Source organism: Suricata suricatta, chromosome 8 (genome assembly GCF_006229205.1).
Source record: "Suricata suricatta isolate VVHF042 chromosome 8, meerkat_22Aug2017_6uvM2_HiC, whole genome shotgun sequence".
NCBI lineage: Eukaryota > Metazoa > Chordata > Mammalia > Carnivora > Herpestidae > Suricata > Suricata suricatta.
The window spans coordinates 42,401,837-42,422,282 of record NC_043707.1 but is presented as its reverse complement, the minus strand read 5'-3'; the positions used below and the strand labels follow the sequence as shown (position 1 = coordinate 42,422,282).

General features: G+C 44.0%; 1 protein-coding gene across 2 annotated transcripts in view; it reads left to right on the top strand.

Annotated features, from left to right (window-relative positions):
- The window catches only part of CHD1L (chromodomain helicase DNA binding protein 1 like), a 56,861-nt gene that overhangs the window by 23,481 nt on the left and 12,934 nt on the right, over positions 1 to 20,446 (top strand). For both annotated transcript variants that reach the window (XM_029947121.1, XM_029947120.1), the window contains exons 8-19: positions 1,383 to 1,538; positions 2,255 to 2,347; positions 3,676 to 3,772; positions 5,655 to 5,728; positions 7,352 to 7,462; positions 10,246 to 10,360; positions 10,961 to 11,114; positions 12,974 to 13,139; positions 17,103 to 17,251; positions 18,163 to 18,326; positions 19,096 to 19,301; positions 20,338 to 20,436. In XM_029947121.1, coding sequence (XP_029802981.1) covers positions 1,383 to 1,538; positions 2,255 to 2,347; positions 3,676 to 3,772; positions 5,655 to 5,728; positions 7,352 to 7,462; positions 10,246 to 10,360; positions 10,961 to 11,114; positions 12,974 to 13,139; positions 17,103 to 17,251; positions 18,163 to 18,326; positions 19,096 to 19,301; positions 20,338 to 20,436 — 1,584 coding nt within the window. The remainder of the gene's footprint in view (positions 1 to 1,382; positions 1,539 to 2,254; positions 2,348 to 3,675; positions 3,773 to 5,654; positions 5,729 to 7,351; positions 7,463 to 10,245; positions 10,361 to 10,960; positions 11,115 to 12,973; positions 13,140 to 17,102; positions 17,252 to 18,162; positions 18,327 to 19,095; positions 19,302 to 20,337; positions 20,437 to 20,446) is intronic.

Sequence of the window (20,446 nt, the reverse complement as noted above, 5' to 3'; positions counted from 1 at the left end):
CTGCTGTGTTGCAGGCTTTGTTTTTCCTCACATGTAATTCCGATAATTTTGTAAGCTATTTCCTGAGGCAGAAAAGTGTGTGGGTGCTAGAGGCCCAAACTTCTCTTCAGCATGCCATGGCGCTGGGGTTTCTGTTAACTGTGCACCCAGATCACAGTCTGGGATGGATGGATGGAGGAAGGAGGCAGGGAGGGAGTGTCCCTGTTTGTACAGCTGCCAGCTGCAGTCTCCTTCCTCTTGCTCTTTTGCCTCTGTGTCACGTAGAATTCTCCGTCCCTCTAGTATTATCCCAGGACAAGTGTCCAAACCAGTGTCGGGCATGCTGCTAGTGGGTGTGCGTGTCCTAGGTGGGTGGGAGTTGGAAGGGCCTCTCACAGCCTGCCCACACTGCAAGCAGAAGATTCCCTGGGGAGCCTGCTCTCAGCGCCTCCACTTTTAGGGTCCAGATAAAATACATGCCAGCCCATCAAATATCACATGGGACATCCTCCTATTAAAAACGTATTTGTTGTTTGTGTGGAACTATATATCACTGCATTCTTGTATTTTTGTTTGCTGTACCTGGCAACTCGACATGCACCAGAATGCCAGCCAGCTCAGGCTAGTTTTTGAAGTTCATGACCCCTGGGGAAGGAACAAGGGCGTTGAAGTGAAAAGAATTAATGCAACATTAGCATCTAGCTGGGTGACTTTGGATAAGGTGTGCTTAATTTTGCAGAGCCTTGCTTAACTTAGCTATAAAAATGGGGACAATAGTACTTGTCCTACACTTCTAAGCCTTTATGCTACTCAGTCAAATTAAGTGCAGAAGTACCAGGAAGCAGTACACCTCTGTGCAAATGAGATTATTAATAAAAATCAAGTTCTTTGAGTGTTCCTAGTTCTTGAGTTGAGAGCCAGTAACAATTTCAGAAGGAGTTGAGAAAAAGAACCCAGTGAAGGAAGAAACACAGTTGATCCTTCAGCACAGGGGTAGGGTGTTCCCCGCCCCCCCACCACCGAGTTGAAAATCTGATATAACTTTTTGACTTCCCAAACTTAACTAATAGCCTGCTGTTGACTGGAAGCCTTACTGATAACATAAACAGTCAGTGAAGACATATTTTTTTTGTGTTAAATATATTGTATACTGTATCCTTACAATCAAGTGAGCCAAAGAACAGAAAATGTTAAGAAAATCCTAAGGAAGAGAAAATACATTTACAATACTGTATTGTATTTATGGGGGGAAATCTACATTTAAGTGAACCTGTGTGGTTCAAACCCATGTTGTTCAAGGCTCACCTATACTATGAAAAATTACTGTAATGGTCTAGCATGTGGAATTGGTATCAAAATTTTGTCCTACACTTCTTGTGTTGTTGGTTTCTTTCCTTACACAGCAAGTGAACTACACAAACTCTTGCAGCCATTTCTTCTGAGGCGGGTGAAAGCCGAGGTAGCTACAGACCTTCCCAAGAAGACAGAGGTAGTGATCTACCACGGCCTGTCAGCATTGCAAAAGAAATACTACAAGGCCATTCTGATGAAAGACCTAGGTAATCAGAGGGCACTTGACTGCCTGGAAACTCATTGAGGATGTGATTTTCACGGAGGAGAATATTTTATTATATTTGCTTTGTACGGTAATATGGGATGGAATTTTGCGTTCTGAATACTGTTCAGGTCAGCTGCAGTGAAACCGTGCAGGGTATCTTTACTGTAATGCAGACTTTATTGGTTGTTGCACTGGTGAAATTTCCTTTCCTTCCTCCACACAGCTGTCCATACTGTGTAGAAGTCAGTTACACAAGCATGCTAGGTATGCCAGTCACGCCTTTCTTCTTTTCACCCTGTCCCATATTTAACACCTTGCACAGATTTTTTGTTGAATCAGATTCACTGGGAGGAATTGGGTGTGGGAACGGAGTTTATGGCTTTGCATTTTTTTAGAGGGAGCGTGCACGCGGTGGGGAGAGGGGCAGAGGGAGAGAGAAAATCTTAAGCATGCCCCATGCTCAGCGTGGAGCTCAAGGCAGGCTTGATCCCACGATCCTGGGATCATGACCTGAGCTGAAATCAAGAGTTGGATGCTCAACTGGCTGAGCCACCCAGTATGCTGTTAATTAATGCAATTCAGTGACATTTAGAAGGTCAGTATAGGTTTGAGAGATACAGTCCTAAAATAAATAAGGTCGTTTATGGAAACAGAGTTTTTGAGGTTTTGTTTCGTTTTTGTTCAGTAGTCCATCTCTCTCTGTGTCTCTGTTTTCAGATGCATTTGAAAATGAGACGGCAAAGAAAGTTAAACTTCAGAATGTCTTGTCCCAGCTTCGAAAGTGTGTGGATCACCCATATTTGTTTGATGGTGAGACAGTGCCCTTTTTTCTCACATTGCTTTTCATGAACATTTCTGTGGCCCACCTCATAGAAAAATTCCTCAAAAGAATTGCCTGTATTTATTGTCTAGTGTCCCCCCATTTTCTCTTGTTAGTTTTTTTATGTTGATGTAGTTTAATATATTGTTCATATTCAACTTTGTTCAGCTGTCCCCTTAGTGTCTTCCCCATGGCTTTGATTTTTCTTTTCAAATTCAGATCTAGTCATAGATCCTGAATTATATTTGTCACCTTTGCTTTTTTTTTTTCCTTAACCTTTCACCAAATTACAATTTTGAAGAATTGAGGCCATTTGTTTCATGGGGTGTCTCATCTGGATTTAGGGATCATTTCTTCATGATTAGATGTCCCATTGTCTTAAACCCACTCCAAGGCCAGCTTTTCATCATCACCATTGAACTTTACAAGTTCACCGGTGGTCTCCAATGGTTGTCAGTTCACATTTTAACCTCTCAAAACCTTTGACACAGTTGATCACTTCTTTCTTGAAACACTTTCTTCCTTTGGCTTTTGGAACGCTTTTCTGTTGCTTCTCCATTTGCCTGTGTCTCCTCCCTCTCAGCCTCCTTTGCTGCTTCCCATCTACCTTACAGATGTCTGCAAACTTCCCTCTGAGCGCTGCTTTAGACATACCACATATCTCTGTATGTAGGGTTTTCATTTTCATTCAAACTAGGGCTTTTTTGAGTCACTCTGATAGGTAGACTCTGGGACACTCCCAGGACTTCTGTGGCCATGGGGGCACTAGAACGGGTAGGATCAATGTTCCGAGTTTGCTGCAGTCCTTTTAAGGGAGTGTTTCCCTGGCAGCACTATGAATTGCAGAATCTTAATCAGGTACATTTCAGAATCTTTTTTTAAGGCAGGGGGAATTAGGAACATGGAGATTTTGAAAGAAGCCCTCAAGGTTATCCTGACTGCCATCCCCAACCTAAGAATTACTAGTTTATACATCTGAGCCTTATTTCTTAATTTGTTTTCTCAAGCAAGAGTCAGATTTTCAATTCTCTGGACGTTAGAATGTCCCTGTGTCTCCCTTTCCTAAGGAGTGGGCTTGTTCCTTGGATGGGCACTTAATTAGGCCTATTGGGGGTTTGAGGCTCTGTGATTGATGCTAAGCAGCACTGAGATTATCACGCAAACCCATGATTATAAAATATCTCAAAGAGAGATGAGATGTGGGCTCATTGTCACCAGGAGTTTGGCCTCTTGCTATAGCCTCACTATGGGCATCTTGTCTTTAGGAGTCTGCCCTGACTGGGGGCACGTTATTGGAACCAGGTTCCTTCTTTTTCAGGTGTGGAGCCAGAGCCTTTTGAAATTGGAGACCATCTGATTGAGGCCAGTGGGAAACTTTATCTACTGGATAAGCTCCTGGCATTCCTGTATTCCAGGTAGGTGGTTGGTTCACATTTTCTGCTCTGAGCTGATGATTTTTAAAACCAGAACAATGAGCAAGTCATTGATTTCTTGAGACTAATTCCAGTTTTCCTATTTTTAAGACCCTGATTCTGGTTCCACCTTCTCTGCAACTACACCCATACCCCTCCGCATCCCACCTTGTCCCCTCCATAATCCTTCCTTTTCCTGAATTCCTATACCACCTAGGATCCTAATCTAGCACTTGGCAATGCTCTGCCTTAATCTGTTGTCTGGTTAATTGGTATTAATCTTATCATTCCAGCTATATTATTTAGTTCCATGAGGACAGAGATAACATCAAGCATTTTTTTTTTTAAATAAAAAAAATTTTTTTTTGAGAGACAGAGAGAGACAGCTCAAGGTGGGGAGGGTCAGAGAGAGAGGGAGACACAGAATCTGAAGCAAGCTCCAGGCTCTAAGTTAGCTGTCAGCACAGAGCCCGACACGGGGCTCAAACCCACGAAACATGAGATCATGACCTGAGCCGAAGCCAGATGCTTAACCAACTGAGCCACCCAGGCGCCCCAAGCATTTCTTTTTTAATTGCCTGCTGGTACCTTGCATTAATTGGCACCCAATGAGGCCTTAGTAAATATGCACTTTTGTTAACCTGTGGCATTTGGTTCAGGGCGAACTTGGGGGACTCTTTCCCAGAGACAGGAGTTGGGTAGCAGAAGACTAAGTCACTTCTGGAGCCTTAAAATGTTCAGCAAAGTGTTCAGTAGCCTAGTGTCCAGCCTCTACATGATCCTTCTGGTCCCTAGTAGGACAGAGGAGTCTAGAAAAAGCCTAGCTTCCCAAGGGTTTCTAAGTTTTCCCTGTGGGACTACTGCCCCAAGTGAGCCTAAACTAACCTCAAAACCTCGGATTTGGTGAAATCACTCAACATTAGGAATGTGCAAATCAAATACTTGCATGTCTTACTATATTTTATTGGCTCTGATAGATCTCCTATACGTGTGTTAGAGCTGGAGGAGGTGCTGAAATGGGCCCAGAGTGGTCATGACTGTCTAAAGTCACACAGCCAGCAAATAACAGAGATGGGATTACAATTGAGGCCCTTGGTTTCAAGTTCAATGCCTTTTCCAAGCATCTGGGGCTAGAGTCTTGAAGGGGTTCTTCATAATTGTTCCTTTATACTCATCGCAAGTTCAGATCAAATTCGTTTTCCTAATGACACTCTAATTTTGACAGTGCCATATTTCTTTCTTTATGTAATCTTAAAATAATACTTGATACACAGGAATGTAGGCTCATCCTCATTTTTTACTTCATTTTGCCTCTTCTTTCCTCTCTCCTCCCTGTACATAAATTTTTTAATGTATTGTAGGGGATATGAGATGCCACCTGCCCTTTGCTTCTCTGAAGCAATACTTCACAGCCAATAAGTATAGCTGGAGATGAGCGGCTAGTGATTTTACACCCCCAGGTAGTGAATGGCTGTGGACAGCTGACCACACGCTGGGTTTCTGATTTGGGCTTTTGTGTATTTGAATTTTGCATTTTATTCTTCATATAACTATGTTTTGCTATTAAAATGAAAGTGTATGTTTCTTTCCATTAGTAAATTGACATTACAGAAGTTTCTTGATTATCCTAGGGCTTTCTGTACCCTCTGGAGCACTGGCATTTGCTCCCAGGAATGTCCCCCCTCCAGTGTGAGAGCTTGGGTTCGGCAGTGTACGATGATGTGCGGAGCCCCTGACACGGGACAGTTAGCGCGTCTCGGGGTCTCTGTAGATGATTGTACCTACATTTGCCCTTTGGTATTTCTGTTCCTTGCAAGTTTCACCTGAGGGAAACTCACCTTAAATACCCAGAGTTGGCAGCTTTGCCTTTTCTCTGTCTTGCCAGGGGCCATCGAGTTTTACTTTTCTCCCAAATGACTCAGATGTTGGATATTCTCCAAGACTACATGGACTACAGAGGTGACATCCCTTGGTTGTTACGTTGCTTAAGCTTTTTTGGAGTTAACAGTCCAGTAGGTCCATGAAGAATAATCTGGGGTGTGGGGATATTACAGAGGAAAGCAATGAAAGAACTTTGTTGTGAACCGAAAGAAGATTGAAAGTAAGGAGAGAGGTATTTCACACAAGGATTGACAGTCGGGTAGAGAAACATGGGCAGAAGTAAACACATACATTCCCATGGGCGATGGGATTTAAAATTGTGGGGACTGGAAGAAATGTGAATTGCAGAAATGTTGAGTGTTTTGAAAAATGCTTGCCAAAAAATAACTTTCAATGTCTTGCAACATTCAACTCAACATTTGAGCACTTTTTCAGGATCAGTAGAAAAGATGAAATTATGGAGATCCCACGTATTAGCCAAGGGAAAGAAATTTTTTTTCTATATAAACAACAGGGAATGTAAGTTATTACCTGGATATTCTGTTTAATATATAATAAAATTACTGTGGAGGGCTTCTGGATGGCTTAGTTAAGTAGTTGGCTCTTGATCTCGACTGAAGTCTTAGATCACAGTTTGTGGGTTCGTGCCCGTGTCAGACTCTGTACTGATAGTGCAGAGCCTCCATGGGATTCTCTCTCTTCCTCTCTCCCCTCCCCTCCCCCACTTGCATGCTCTCGTGCATTCTCTCTCTCTCTCAGAATAAATAAACTTTGAAGAAAATTTATGTGGGATGATGGGAAAAGGGTGTAACACTGATTGATCTTGAGATCAGTGGTGAAGGAGGATCAGCTTCAGACCTTACTGTTTAGAACATGAATTCAGCGTAGGTCTCTCAGAGCCACTTGATGCCCTCCCAGTACTGCAGTATACATGGTCCATTGGACGCTTGGCAGGAAATGCCATCGGCATGTTGAGCAATCTCCAGACTCACAAACAGCACTTGAGTATAATTCCCCTTCCTGATAGGGGTCTGTGGTGATGGGTCGACAGTCTGAAGCTTCATTGAAAAACAATGGCTGGGCCATTGGGCAGGCTCACTGACTAGCACCCAAGTGCTTGCCTTACTGCTTGCCTAAGCAAGAACTCTCTCCAGGCAGGATTGGAAACTACCACACAGCGTAGTTCACAGTGTGTTTCAGGGTTGCTTGGGATAGTCAGAATTGACTGTTCATTCCACGAGTGCCACATATGTCAACTGCATGTATTTAAGAAACCCAGACAGGTATATTATGTTCTTTTGTTTCTTAAATGTTTTATTATTTATTTTTGAGAGAGAGTGAGAGAGAATGAGAGAGAATGAACAGGGAAGGGGTGGGGTGGGGAAGACACAGAATCCAAAGTAGGCTCCAGGCTCTGAGCTGTCAGCACAGAGCCTGATGCAGGGCTCGAACCCATAAACTGTGAGATCATGACCTGAGCTGAAGTTGGGATGCTTAACTGACTGAGCCACCCAGGCGCCCCTATGTTGAGTTCTTTTGTAAAACAAGGAAATGTCCCCTAAATTTAGATTTTTCCCATGGATTTGGGTGAAGTATACAGAAAGGGACGCAGTTAGCATTTGCTTCTGTGCTGACAGTGTTTTATTCCCCAAAGAATATGTGAAAAGGGTTTATATTTCTGGTTTGTTTTTCTGTGTGAAGGATACAGCTATGAGCGTGTGGATGGTTCCGTGAGAGGCGAAGAGAGACACCTGGCCGTTAAGAACTTTGGACGGCAGCCTGTTTTTGTTTTTCTCCTGAGTACCAGGGCAGGTAGGCCACCGAGGCGTTAACAGAGCAGACCTATAGGGGCAGATACAGTGCTTTCACATCCCAGCCACTAGCAGGTTTTTCCTGAATTCTCTGAAAGGTGAGGTCATTAAGGAGGAGTGTAAAACGGTGGAATTGAGGGGTTTATCATAAGATCTTCGGAGTACTGGGCTCCCGGCATGGGCTTCTCTCCTGTCCATGTTTCCTGAGCTGCCAAGTAAGGTTGAAACGGGTTGTTGGAAAGTAATTCTAACCTGCTTTGACCACGGAGCTGGGGTTGTCCTGTAAGATGTCCGTAATTCACATGCAGTAGAGACAGCTCTCCTTTCCAGCTGTGAATTTGGGAAGTAAATTCCCAACCCGTCTGCTAGTCATCTCCCTTCCTTAAGTAGTTGGGAATCATGCTGTAAAAGCTCAATCAAAATCTAGCTTCTTAAAAGGCTATGGTCCTAAATGAAATTGCCACCTCTTTTGGATTTATTACAAAAAATGTTTTAATGCTTTATTTTTGAGAGAGAGAGACAGTGTGAGCAGGGGAGAGTCAGAGAAAAAGGGAGACACAGAATCTGAAGACAGGCTCCAGTCTCTGAGCTAGCTGTCAGCACAGAGCCCGACACGGGGCTCGAACCCATGAACCGTGAGATCATGACCTGAGCCGAAGTTGGATGCTTATCTGACTGAACCACCCACGTGCCCCCTGGAGTTATTTGTAACATTACCTTTATGACTTAAGTCATAAATATTTTATAGGACATTTGTAGTGCATGTATACACTCTTCAGTCATTTGAAATCATTTCTTGGAGATGAAATTTTTCTTATGTCCTGGAGCAAGCAGACCTTAGTTTTGAACTTCTAGAATCTTAATTTCATTATCTTATTTTTTGTAGACCTGAATCTTGATGGAGCACTAAGGGGATGTGTGTCCTCTGTTAAAGAGAGATCAGTATCTTTATAAAGAGAGAGTTCCATCTTAGAAAGAAAGCATTTAAGTGTCTAGTACTATGAGGGTGCATAAAAGACGTGTTAGAATCCCTGGCCATAGGAGATTTTTTTCACCTGTGTGTGTCTCAGGTAAAAGGGTCCAATCTGATTCATTTGGCTCCACTTGCTTCCATTACCACAGACTGCACCCTGCGTCAGCCATTTATTCATGCCCTCCGTTGTCTCTGGGTGGTCGGAGGAGAAGCTGGAAGGGTCGGGGCAAGTGTATCTTCAGTAGCTGGGAAGGCAGCTCTCTTTAGGCTTTAATGATTTTATCATCTTCATATGTTGAAAGCGGCATCATGTTTGAAGGTCTATAGTTAGGAAGAAAGAGTAAGCTCCCTGGAGTACTAGAGTCACTCAAAACAGATTAATCTTTTAAGAACTGAAGCAGTCCTGGACATGAGCCTTTTCCAAACACCAATGGCCGTGTTTGCTATCACTTTTTAGCTGTAAATTAGGAGGGTTCTTTATTTAACAGGTTTCCTTCCAACTTTCAGATAGATCTGTGATTGAATCGTGTTGCCACCAGGTGGCAGTGGTAGCTCGTGAGATGTCCCAGACAAGACCGGAGAATAGCTTATTTGTGAAACATCACCCGTTAATTTAATGAGGAAGAGTTGAACTCTGACAACATTAACCCGAGAAGAAGAAGAAGATAATTTCTATGGCTCATGCTGTAATGAAATAAGTGCCTGGGAGATACTGTGGCGTAGCAGGTGGGAGTGAAGGCTTTGGAGCCACACCACAAGGGACTGACTCCTGCCTCCTTCACTTCCTGGCCGCGTGATCTCTGCTGAGTCCCTGGACTTCTCTGTTCTTCTGTCTATAAAATGAGAGTAATAATAGTAAGCTACCCCTAGGGTTGTCGTGAGGACTAAAGGAGTCCGTATATGTAAAGCACTTAGAACAGTGCCTGGCACGCAGTAAGCACAGCACAAGCATAGCTGGTATTATTATAAGGTATAATTTAGCATCTCTCATTAATCAGTCTTTATTATCTCTTTATTCCAACTTTAATTTTATATGAAGGCTTTAATTAGAACGTTCCTGCCTGACTGGTCTTGAGAGCCAGGTTAGAGTTGGTAGCCCGTCTCAAAAGTTAGTCTTTAATTCAGGCTGTTGGAACAAGCCCTTTCAGGCTCGCTTGTCTCCACAATGAGGTGTAACGACCCTGGCAAGAGGGAGTCCCTTTTGTACTTGTTTCCACATTAATCAAAGACAGAGCCGTAATTTGCTTTCTTGGTTCTCTTAATTAATTCTCATCATCCAGGAAGCCTCAGTCCTTTTCCTACAATGCTGAAGAAAGATCAGAAAGTTGTCTTATGGAGTGTTCTTGGCCTGTGATTGGTTTTGTTACCCTCTCTTTGGTTAATGTGGAAACAGATACAGAAAATACTTTCTAAAGTTACCTCCAGTCAGAGGGAGGTGGTTTCCCGCTCTGCTTAGGAGTGTAATGAATAAATGTCATTCCCTGCGCTCATTCGCTTACGTCAGGGATCTTGCGACCCGAGCCGCAGCCTGCAGCGGGTGTAACTCCTCGCCTAGCAGCACCCACAGCAGAAGACCTCTTGCAGATCTAAAATACTTCCTTTGAAAGAGTCTGTGTCCTCTTAAATAGGAGCCCAGGTAGCCCTGTCAACCACTGCAGGGTCCTGGAGGCAGGATGGGTGTGAGTTTGAACGTGAGGCCAATTGATTTGTCTGATCTTAATTCACCGTTCATGCCCCTGTATTCTGGTGCCTTTATTGTCTAGCCTGTGGCCAGCCTGCTGTTGATCACGTTCCTTTTGCATTGCTTTCAGGTGGAGTGGGCATGAACCTAACGGCTGCAGATACCGTTATTTTTGTCGACAGCGATTTCAATCCTCAGAATGACTTGCAGGCAGCTGCCCGGGCTCACCGGATCGGCCAGAACAAGTGAGAGATTCTAGCACCAGCATTTTCCCGCATCCCTGGCTCCTCAGTAGCTCTGGGTTGGGGAGGGGGGTGAGCAGCCTGGTGGGCCCGGTGACCTCCCAGATTGGAGGGCGAGAGAGCCCTGGCTTTTAGCCCAGCTGTCCTGCTGACTCGTTAGAGTGCTGGCCAACACACATGATTTATTAAAGAGCAGATTCAAGCCATGAAAGGACTAGAGAAGTGATTTAACTCCTTGTACCTGAGTTAAGGTCGGATTCAGTTTAAAAATGAAGTTCTGGAGTCGTGGAGTTAGGCTACAAAGATGAGCCTTACCCTTTGACCAGAGGATAATGGAGATCTGCCGAGGTTTTCCTCCTCTGTTCCCATCAGGGACCTCAGTTACAGCCCCTCCTAGTCCCTTGACTCTCTTGGAAAGCTTCAGATAGAAACCCTGGGAGGCCAGATCTCTAACAGATGTTCAGGGCCACAGTACAGTCTCCCTTTAGCTGTACCCTGAGCATGGTGTTTGGGGTTTGTTTCCTACAGGTGTGTTGACCTTGCATGCTTGTGTTCATCCGTGCAGACCCTCACAGCACCCTCCTCTCCTCTGACTCTGTACAGGTCTGTTAAAGTTATTCGGCTGATTGGCCGAGACACCGTGGAGGAAATAGTCTGTAGGAAAGCAGCCTCCAAACTCCAGCTCACCAACACCGTCATAGAGGGAGGCCACTTGACTCTGGGGGCCCAGAAACTTGCAGCCGATGCCGACCTCCAGGTATAATATCTATCTGATTCTTCCCTAAGAATGTGTCCTGTTGTCAGTACTTTGTTGTGGGTGAGAAAGCAGATGCAAAGAACTAGCATTAATACCCACTGTCCCCAACTACACATCTGTTTGTGGGTATGTCCTACCCATATCTGCCATGCTGTCTGTGCACATGAGCAGGGAGCTAACCATGAATGTGGTGAGTAAAGGTCACGGGATATGGAGTGACAGGGATGGCTTTAGATCCCCTTTCAGGGATCACTTATTGGCTGTGTGGCTTTGAGCAGATAGCTTGACCTCTCAGATCTACTTCTATTTGCATTTTCAAGAAATGAGAATACTCCAGGTTACCTTAGAGTCCTGTTAAATTAGATAAAATAGAGAACTTGGCATAATAAATGGTGATTAATCCCATACCTCATCTTAACCCCACAGCTTTTGATCATTGAGTGGTCTTTGTAATCAGAGGATGGTAAATGAGATCAGGAGTTCAAAATCGTGCCGTAGGAAAAATAGATGAAAGACTAGAGTTAATTGCTTGAGGAAGGGAATATTGGGTAGGAAATAAATGCTGACTTGAAGATTCTTTCTTCTGGGAGAGGGCTTCGAGTTACTCTGCAGCAGCCCCTGGTGTAGAATTAGAACCCATATTATAATATAGCCTATGTTCTTCCATTTTGCCCCAGGGATCATATTCACTGAAACAGTTGGAGAGAAGCACTCTTGATAATACTTAGCACACAGTAAACATTCAATAAATGTTCACTACAGTTGCCTCTCTGTAGAATAATGAGCCTGCTTCCCTCTTTTAGGACTTTAGAATAAACCACAACCGCATCATTTATGACTGGCGTCTTTCTATTTTAAAACAAACAGCAAACAAATTGCTTTCATCTGAGACCAGGGCATTGGATTGTTACCTTTGTTTTTGGCAACCAAGGAGATAACTGGTATAGTCTGGATGGGGAAGAGAGAAATCAGACATTAGAACCAGAATGTAACCTGGTGTCCTGGAGCTGAGCAAGAATCCGAGCATAGCCGTCTTAAACAGCCATGTTGGGAACAGTTTACATTCCCCCTAGTATTTGGCTCACAAATACTAGGCCATCAGGAGAGAACTGACCGAGTCTAAAAGGATAAGATACGAACCAATAGTCAAGAGGTGAATCCACCTTGATTTGGAATCTCAGAGTTAGTGCTTAAGGAGGTGCAAAGTTGGGAGTAGGAGTTTAAAGCCAGGGAAGTGATCTGAACTGTTTGGGTGTCCTGTCACCCTTGAGAGTGGGTAGACTCAGTAGGTGCCTTTGAAACAAGGGGAGTGAGGCAGGATAATACGGCTGCCAGAGGAGTATCCAGGCAGCTCTACCCATCCGCTGTTAACTGGTCTTCACAAAGGTGACCTGCACAGAGCGCTGTGGTAGGAAACCAGATTGCCAAAGGAAAGAAGTCAGTTAATGGTAGAGGGAAGGTACCCAGTGTACACTTCTTCCAAGTTTGTCAGTGGGAGAGAAGCACACTAGGCGTGACTTCTCAATTGGCTGCTGGAAGGGCCTGTGGCCTATGAGAAAGACTCTTGAGAAGTGCCATGGATAATGCAAGATATTAGTGTTCTTTAGGGAAAAAATAGTCAATTTTTTTGTCATGGAGGGTTGTCAAAGTCAACATCACTGATTAGTATTTATCACCTCTCTGCTTGGCCATCATCCAACCACTAAATGGCCCCATTGTGCTCATCGTGGGGAGGGGGGAACAGCTGACCAACAGGGAAGGAGCCAGCCCAGGGTCAGCAAGCCATTTAGCAAAGCCCTGCCATCCCAAATCCTGTTTTCACGAGAACCAACTGGACTTTTTTATTTTCTCCTTTCTAGTTGAGTGAGATTCTCAAATTTGGTTTGGATAAACTGCTGTCATCTGAGGGGAGCACCGTGGATGAGATAGACCTGGAGACAGTCCTGGGAGGAACAAAAAGTGGCCAGTGGATCTCTGATGCCTTGCCTACAGCAGAAGAAGGAATCCGGGAGCAGGAGGAAGGCAGTAAGTTGGGGGTGAGAGTAGAGCAAATGGCACAGCTGCCCAGTTTAGACATGAGTGGGGGAGGTCCCATGGAAAGTCCTGGAGAGTGCTCCCTGGGGCATCTTCTCCTACCCAGACCTACCTCATAGTGTGGCACGCCGTTGAAGACGTCTTGGTCTAAGAACTCTTCCTAGACTGACTAGCAATTGCCTGTTTTCTTATCGCTAACGTTTGAGCCCACTCAATGATATTAATGCTTGTAGTCGTATCTCAAGCATTTTAATTTGTCCTTTTTCCTGCCTTCGTTGCAAGCATCTTCTCTTTTATTCGTAATTCCCACTGTCCTTAGTATGGTGCCTCCCTCATAGTGAGTCCTTTTCTGAATAGTAGAGTGATTTGGTTTTTATGTGGTTGTTAATGCTGGTTGAGCATTTATTGTGTGCTCGATCGAAAGGGTGTACTGTGTCCTGTGCTTTATACCTGCTTTTTCATTTAATCTTTACCATACTTCACAAGGTGTAGATACCACTAATTTTTTAGTGAAACAGTACATGTAAATCGTGAGATAATTTTTGTCTTTTCTGAATTTGGTCAGCATTTGTCTTTTTTGTCCATTTTGGTTCTGAGTATTTGAATTTCTGACTTGAAGTGTTTTTTCACATAGGAGCTTTGTAAGGATGTTCCCTCCTGTCTGGGACTCATTTTATTGTCTTGTACCAGTGGCAGCAAGAATTCAGTGTGGATGGGGGTGAGGATTGAGAGTCTTACTCTAGACGTCTTTTTTTTTTTAATTTATTTTTGAGACAGAGACAGCATAAGCGTGGAGGGGCAGAGAGAGAGGGAGACACAGAAGCTGAAGCAGGCTCCAGGCTCTGAGCTGTCAGCACAGGGTCCGATGCAGGACTTGAACCCATGAACTGTGAGATCATGACCTGAGCTGAAGTCGGACGCTTAACTCACTGAGCTACCCAGGTGCCCCTGTAGACTTTTTAACCCAAGAGTACCTTAATTCGACAGCTGCAGTTTCTTTGCTAGATGATGCTTCCCTTTTTGGTAGGGAGTGGGGTTGGCATGACTTCTGGTTTTGTGATTCTCTTGTTTCTGCCAGATCCCCACTTTCCATCACTTGCTTCCTTTCTTTGCCATACAGCTGCCAAGGGACAGCTCTCTCTCCCCCATAAGCAGTAGCTTCCCAGATGGCGCTTTCTAATCCTTTCCTTTCAGTTTCTTGGTGCTAGTGCTCTGATCTACTGAGTCTGAGATGCGCCATTATTTTCCCGTTTAGGGTGTGGCACTCTCTTGGGAGGGTGAGTGGGGCTGCGTCTGACACTGCTGGTCTCTGCCTCACTCTCCATGCTGGCGTGAGCTTGGGAGCTGGCCCCGCTGGCATTTGGATGTTCATTCTCGATTTACCTGCAAATCGAAGTTTAACAACATTCTCAGACTCCTAGTTTTAGAGTAAACCTGGGTTCGGGTGGTTTTGTAGGGTGTGTGGAGGGATTGGAATTAGGCAGCTCACATTATTCTACAGGATGCAGACCTTGACTTTGCTGTTTATCTTTTAAGTTTCTTAATATGAGTATCCCATTTTTATTCTTCAGTTAGTCTTTCTTGTTCTCTGTTTTATTTGTATCCTGTTCTCATTTCAGATATAATGTCCTCTCTTGAGATGTTTATCATAGCTTTTGGAAAGTATTTGTTTTCTTTCTTTCCTCCCATTGCTGCCGTTGCTGTTTTCAAAATTTGTTTTGGAATCTCTTGTTTTTGTCTGGAGTTTTCCTGAAGTAGCAGGTGTCCTCTGGCTGTCTCAAAAACATGTACCAGTGAGGTCTTGAAGCTGACAGGCGGCCCAAAGCTGAGTGGGCGTGTGGGCTCCCGATCTTTATTCCAGCATTACTGGTTGGTCGGTGAGGACGCCTTCCCGGATGTCTGCATTTGACGTCTGTTTATTGGGCAACTTAGTTTCCCCAGAGATGAGTCCTTCAGTATCTTTCTTGGGTTGGAATAAGCCTGTTTGCTCAAACTGAAAGAGGCCACAGGAGTCAGAGGTTCCCAGTGCTCCTGTTGTTTGGTGTCTGAGCCCCTGCTCTCTAGCACCGTGGCCTTATACACCCTAACCTTTGGAGGATGGACAGGGCCTCTGGTCTCCTAGTCACCCCATGACTAGATACCTGCGTTTGGCTTCCAACATTTTTCTTAGTCTGTTCTGATTGCTTCAGCCACTTTCCATTTCCCAAGAATTATGGAGCTTTTCATCCACTGTTGCCTTCTATCTTTTCCGAATCCCTTCCTTGCCATTTAGTGGTTGTAGGTGGGAGGCACAATGGATGCATGTGACCCTAGTTTGAGGTTCTGTTCGGATTGCATTAAATAGTAAAACTCGCACCCATTTCTGCACTCATTCTGGATTAATTTGAGCGTATTTTCCTCATGTTACTAGGACAAAATAAACTTTTGCTGTTTTCTAGAAAGAATTCTATTCTTCAGTCAGTCCAGCTGCCAGAAACGATTTCCCCCTTGTGTTAAGACGCGGAGTTTTCTCTTTGGTCAGTGAGTACAGTTTCTGTGGTGGATGGTGCCACTGGCAGGACACAGATGAGGGCCTAGGCCTGTGGTCCCAACCCCTCGTGGCTGCAAAGTGGGGACAGGGAGCACCGTTAAAAAGAACACAAATGAAGATGAGAGACCAGTAGTTAAAGCAGCTCCCATCAAAAATAAAACACAGGGTTGCTGTATCTGGGATGCTAGGATTTTTGCAAAAGCATATTTATCAGTCGAGAAGTGCATGCAGTATGAAGCTACATATGTTGATCATATTTGACACTTCTCAGCTCTTTATTTTCCCCACTTGTTGATAGAGCACCTCATTGAAAGCACCCTGCTGATTTAATTAGCAAATGCCAATTAGAATTACAGCTGGTTGGATTTGGGTACAAGTGTGAAGCAATTGATCTCTTGAGAATGAAAATGTTTTGCTTTCATACTCCAGAGAAAACATACTCGTAGCTGATTTCATAATGCTGTGAAAATACATTCTTTGGTAATATGTGCTATTAAATATGTTTCACTTTAGAATCCTTATCTCCTCTCTCTGTGGTTTGCTGGTCTTGGCTGGTCATGACCTGTCTTTATCACTGATTCATGATCTTGGCAGATCATCCAACCTCTTTCAGCCTTTGTGTCCTCATCTGTAAAATGGTGCTGTTAATGTGTGCTTTACTCTTTTACATAGTTGAAGAGTCAAATGTGATAATAGATGGGAAAGTGCTCTGATGGCACAACATGCTATTCAGGATGGCACCGTTGTCATCATTGTTGTGACTATAATCGGCATTTGCCAGCTTGTTCAGTCTCCGTCTTTCTGCAGACACAGTAATGCATTGAAAAGTGTCTGCTGGCTCTCAAGTCAGAATCCTGCCTTCTTCATGGATTAGCAGTGAGAACTGGAGTCCCATAATCCCTGTCTGAGCCTCATATTTCCCTTTCTTCAGTGGGGTTAGTTAACACCAGGATTGTGAGGAGGCTTCATAAAGATACTTTATGTGATATGAAAAGAATATTGTAAATCTAAGGGATTATTTTTGTGATTCCATTTTCTCGTAGATTTGCCACTTTTCTCCTTTTCTGTGGTATTAAAGGAACAAGTTGAGTATTAAATATGTATGGAATAAAAAAGCGTGTTTTCAGTTACCTTTTATTAAGAGATCTCAGTGAGATGTTTGCTAAAGAGTAGTGTGGAATGAATGATGAGTGATCTGAAACTCAGCAGGGTGGGTGTCCTGTGGAGACTCGCAGGCCCCCAGAGATGGTTAAGGTGTGTGATCCCCACCCCTCAGGGTCCATGGGATCCAAAACCACAAGCTCATCTTAGCCAGTTTAGAACATAGGTTGTTCTCTTATTTGCCGTAGTTGTTGCTTTGAATGGAATTAATTTTTTTTTCTTTTTACTATCTAACATTTCTGTTTTGTGTTTTATGTTCTTAGAAAACCATATGTACTTATTTGAAGGTAAAGATTATTCTAAGGAACCTAGTAAAGAAGACAGAAAATTATTTGAGCAGCTGGTGAACCTTCAGAAAACCCTTTTGGAGAAAATGTCTCAAGAGGGCCGATTACTCCGAAATAAAGGCAGTGTAAGAACTATTAATTTATGTAAATGAATAAATTCTTCTAAATTCTAAGAGAACAAAAAATGATGCTGAGAGTGATATATATAAATATGTGTTGAAATGTAAGTGTAATTAGGGGCATGTGGATGGCTCAGTCGGTTAAGTGTCTGACTTCAGCTTGGGTCATGATCTCATGGCTCATGAGTTTGGGCCCCAAGCACAGAGCCTGCTTAGGGTCATCTATCCCACCTCTCGCTGCCCTTCCCCGCCACTCAGAAGTAAACATTAAAAAAAAAAAGTTGGCATAAATAACCTTAATAGGAAGAGTGTGTTTTACCATTTAATGCAGGTGAAAGCAGCTCTGTGCCCTCAAGCCACCCCGAAATATCGTGCCTTCCTCCTGATGATTTGTCTGTGTCACTAAGAGAGGTGGCAGTCAAAAATGATATATGTTATGGCCACAGTGTTTGCCACTTTGTATGTGCTCATTAAATGCTATCATTAAAATAATCATGAAGTTGAAATACTCTGTTTAGGAAAGAATTATATAATACATTATAGGAGGATTGCCTTTAAAAATGATTAAACCTGAAACGGCCTTCTGCAGGACATGCTTTGTGTAAAAAAAGTAACTTTTCTGAAGCACTTATTCCTGTTGAAATTAATCAAAATGATGTACTGTTGTACCGGCCATGCCAGTGCTTTGGTTGAGTTTAGAGTACAATCTCGGTCACCAGGCCAATGAGATGTGTAATATGAACGGTAGATTCAAGTGTCTTGCCACCACCTCCCACCACCCAAGGGGCACAGAGATGCAGTTTTACGAAACAATAAGCGTGTTGCTCTCATACTGAAGGTGTGTTCGGGATGAATGAAACTCAAGAAGGAAAGGCAGCCCCCAACCTTCGTGGTTGTGGATCTGGTTCTTCCTATAGGCTCTCCTCCCAGGCCTTGCAGAGGGGTCTGCCAAAAGGAAGCGGATTCTGAGCCCAGAGGAAGTGGAGGACAGAAGGAAGAAGAGACAAGAGGCAGCAGCCAAGAGAAAGAGACTGATGGAGGAGAAGAGGAGGAAAAAGGAAGAAGCAGAACGTGAAAAAAAGTACGTGCATAGTATTTGACTGTATCCTAATGAAGCTGAGGGCCACATTTGATAAAGGAATTGCTATTGTGTAGTGAGTCCACAATTGAATACTTTAAACTTCCAGAAAACTTCTATAAAACTGGTCGTTCCTATGGGTAATAGAATATATTTTTTAAACATTAAACGTTAACCCTAACAGTGTGCTTTTGTGAAAAGTCCTGAGCGCCTAAGGCAGAGAAGATTCATTTAGTTGAAGGAAGAGAAGGTTTTACTATAAGTGCCTGACAAAGAATAGTTCACCTGAATGGTACCTTATCCTATATATTTTTTTAAATTTTTTAAACATTTTATTTATTTTTGAGAGAGAGAGAGAGCATGAGCAGGGGACGGTCAGAGAGAGAGGGAAACACAGAATCCAAAGCAGGCTCCAGGCTCTGAGCTGTCAGCACAGAGCCTGACAGGGGGCTGGAACTGACAAACCCAAGATCATCACCTGACCTGAAGCCAAACGCTCAACCAACTGAGCCACCCAGATGCCCTGAACGATACCTTATTCTTAAAAACAGGGACTTGCAGCGGCTGTTCATTACTGCAGTATAGTCAGGAGGCAGCTAGGCTAATCAGTAAGACTTCTTGATTTACAGATAGGCAGAAAATGGCAATCAGGGTGAGTGTCTAACTGCATTTCCACCGGGCACTCACTGTTTGTGGAGAGCAGGATGAATTGCGCTCCAAGGGAAATTGCGAGAGGCCAGGTTAATTTCCTTTTCTCCCTGGCCTGTCGAAGGATGGCCTGGTGGAAGTCCAGCAATTACCAGTCCTTCTGCCTGCCTTCTGAGGAGAGCGAACAAGAGGACCTAGAGGGCAGGGAAGGTGAGAGCTCTGCCCAGCTGGATTATGAAGACGCAGAGTCAACCGCCATCAAGTATGTTAGCGGTGACGTCACCCACCCCCAGGCTGGGGCGGAGGACGCAGTCATCGTTCACTGTGTAGGTAGGTGCATGTAGTCCGGGCCCAGGGTGGGTGCCCCAGTCTTCATGGTGCCAAGAACTGGGGAGGAGGAGGCAGAAGGCTGACCTAGAGGTGCCTGATGGGGGCGGTGCAGTCATGTGATCAAGAAAAGGGCACATTTTTGAGTTCAGAGACTTAAATTCGACCCTTGCTGGTGCTCTTATTTACCTGGTTGCACAGCCCAGTGTCCCCAGGGCTCAGGTTCCTTATCTGTGTAATAGGGTACCATCTATCCTGTTCTCTGCACAAGGATTTTAAGAGGGCCGAAGGAGGCAACATGTATAAGAGAAATCTTTTGAGAAAAAGCAAAACTCTAAGCATGTCCTCTCCCCCCATGACCTTGGCACATTTTACTCCTGCCTGGAGCGCGCTTTCCACAGGTAGCTACAGAAAGCTTTGTTCAGATGTCCTTATCTCAGAGAGGTCTCCTGAGTGCCTCATGCAAAACAGGTCCCACTGCCATGCCTCTCGTTCTCTATTCCTGCCTTCCTTTACGTTATGACATGTATCACCACCTGATGTATTATGTGTTTGTTTATATGATTATCTCATTGCACTAGAAACTAAAGTTCATGGGGCAGTGATTTTTTTTGGGGGGGGGGGTCCACTGGTATAACCCTAGTGCTTAGAACAGTATTTAACATGTAGTACGTGCTAACAGTGATTGAATGACTGTAAATGGAAGATACTAACCAGCTGTGGTAGCAGCAGCTCAAAGAAGTCATTTAACCTTTCTCCTCTGTTACCTGTCAAATGGGAGTCATACGCTGTTGTAGGACCAGTGCTCCACCTGTTTTACATTACGTCTCTTCTCCATCTTTCCTATCATGACGGCCAGGTAGCGTCCACAAAACCTAAACCTATTTGAGAAGTCCCACCTGGGACATTCCTGGGAGACTACATAGATGTCTCTTCCCTTTGAAAATTCATTCTTTTACAAATCTAGTGAGTGTACCTTTGTTTTTAAATTGTGGACTGGACTCTGCCTTCTATAAATGAACCATTTTTTTCCTACTAGATGACTCTGGCCACTGGGGCAGAGGTGGTTTATTCACAGCATTGGAAACACGATCTGCTGAGCCAAGAAAAATATATGAGCTGGCTGGCAAAATGAAAGGTAAGAAGCA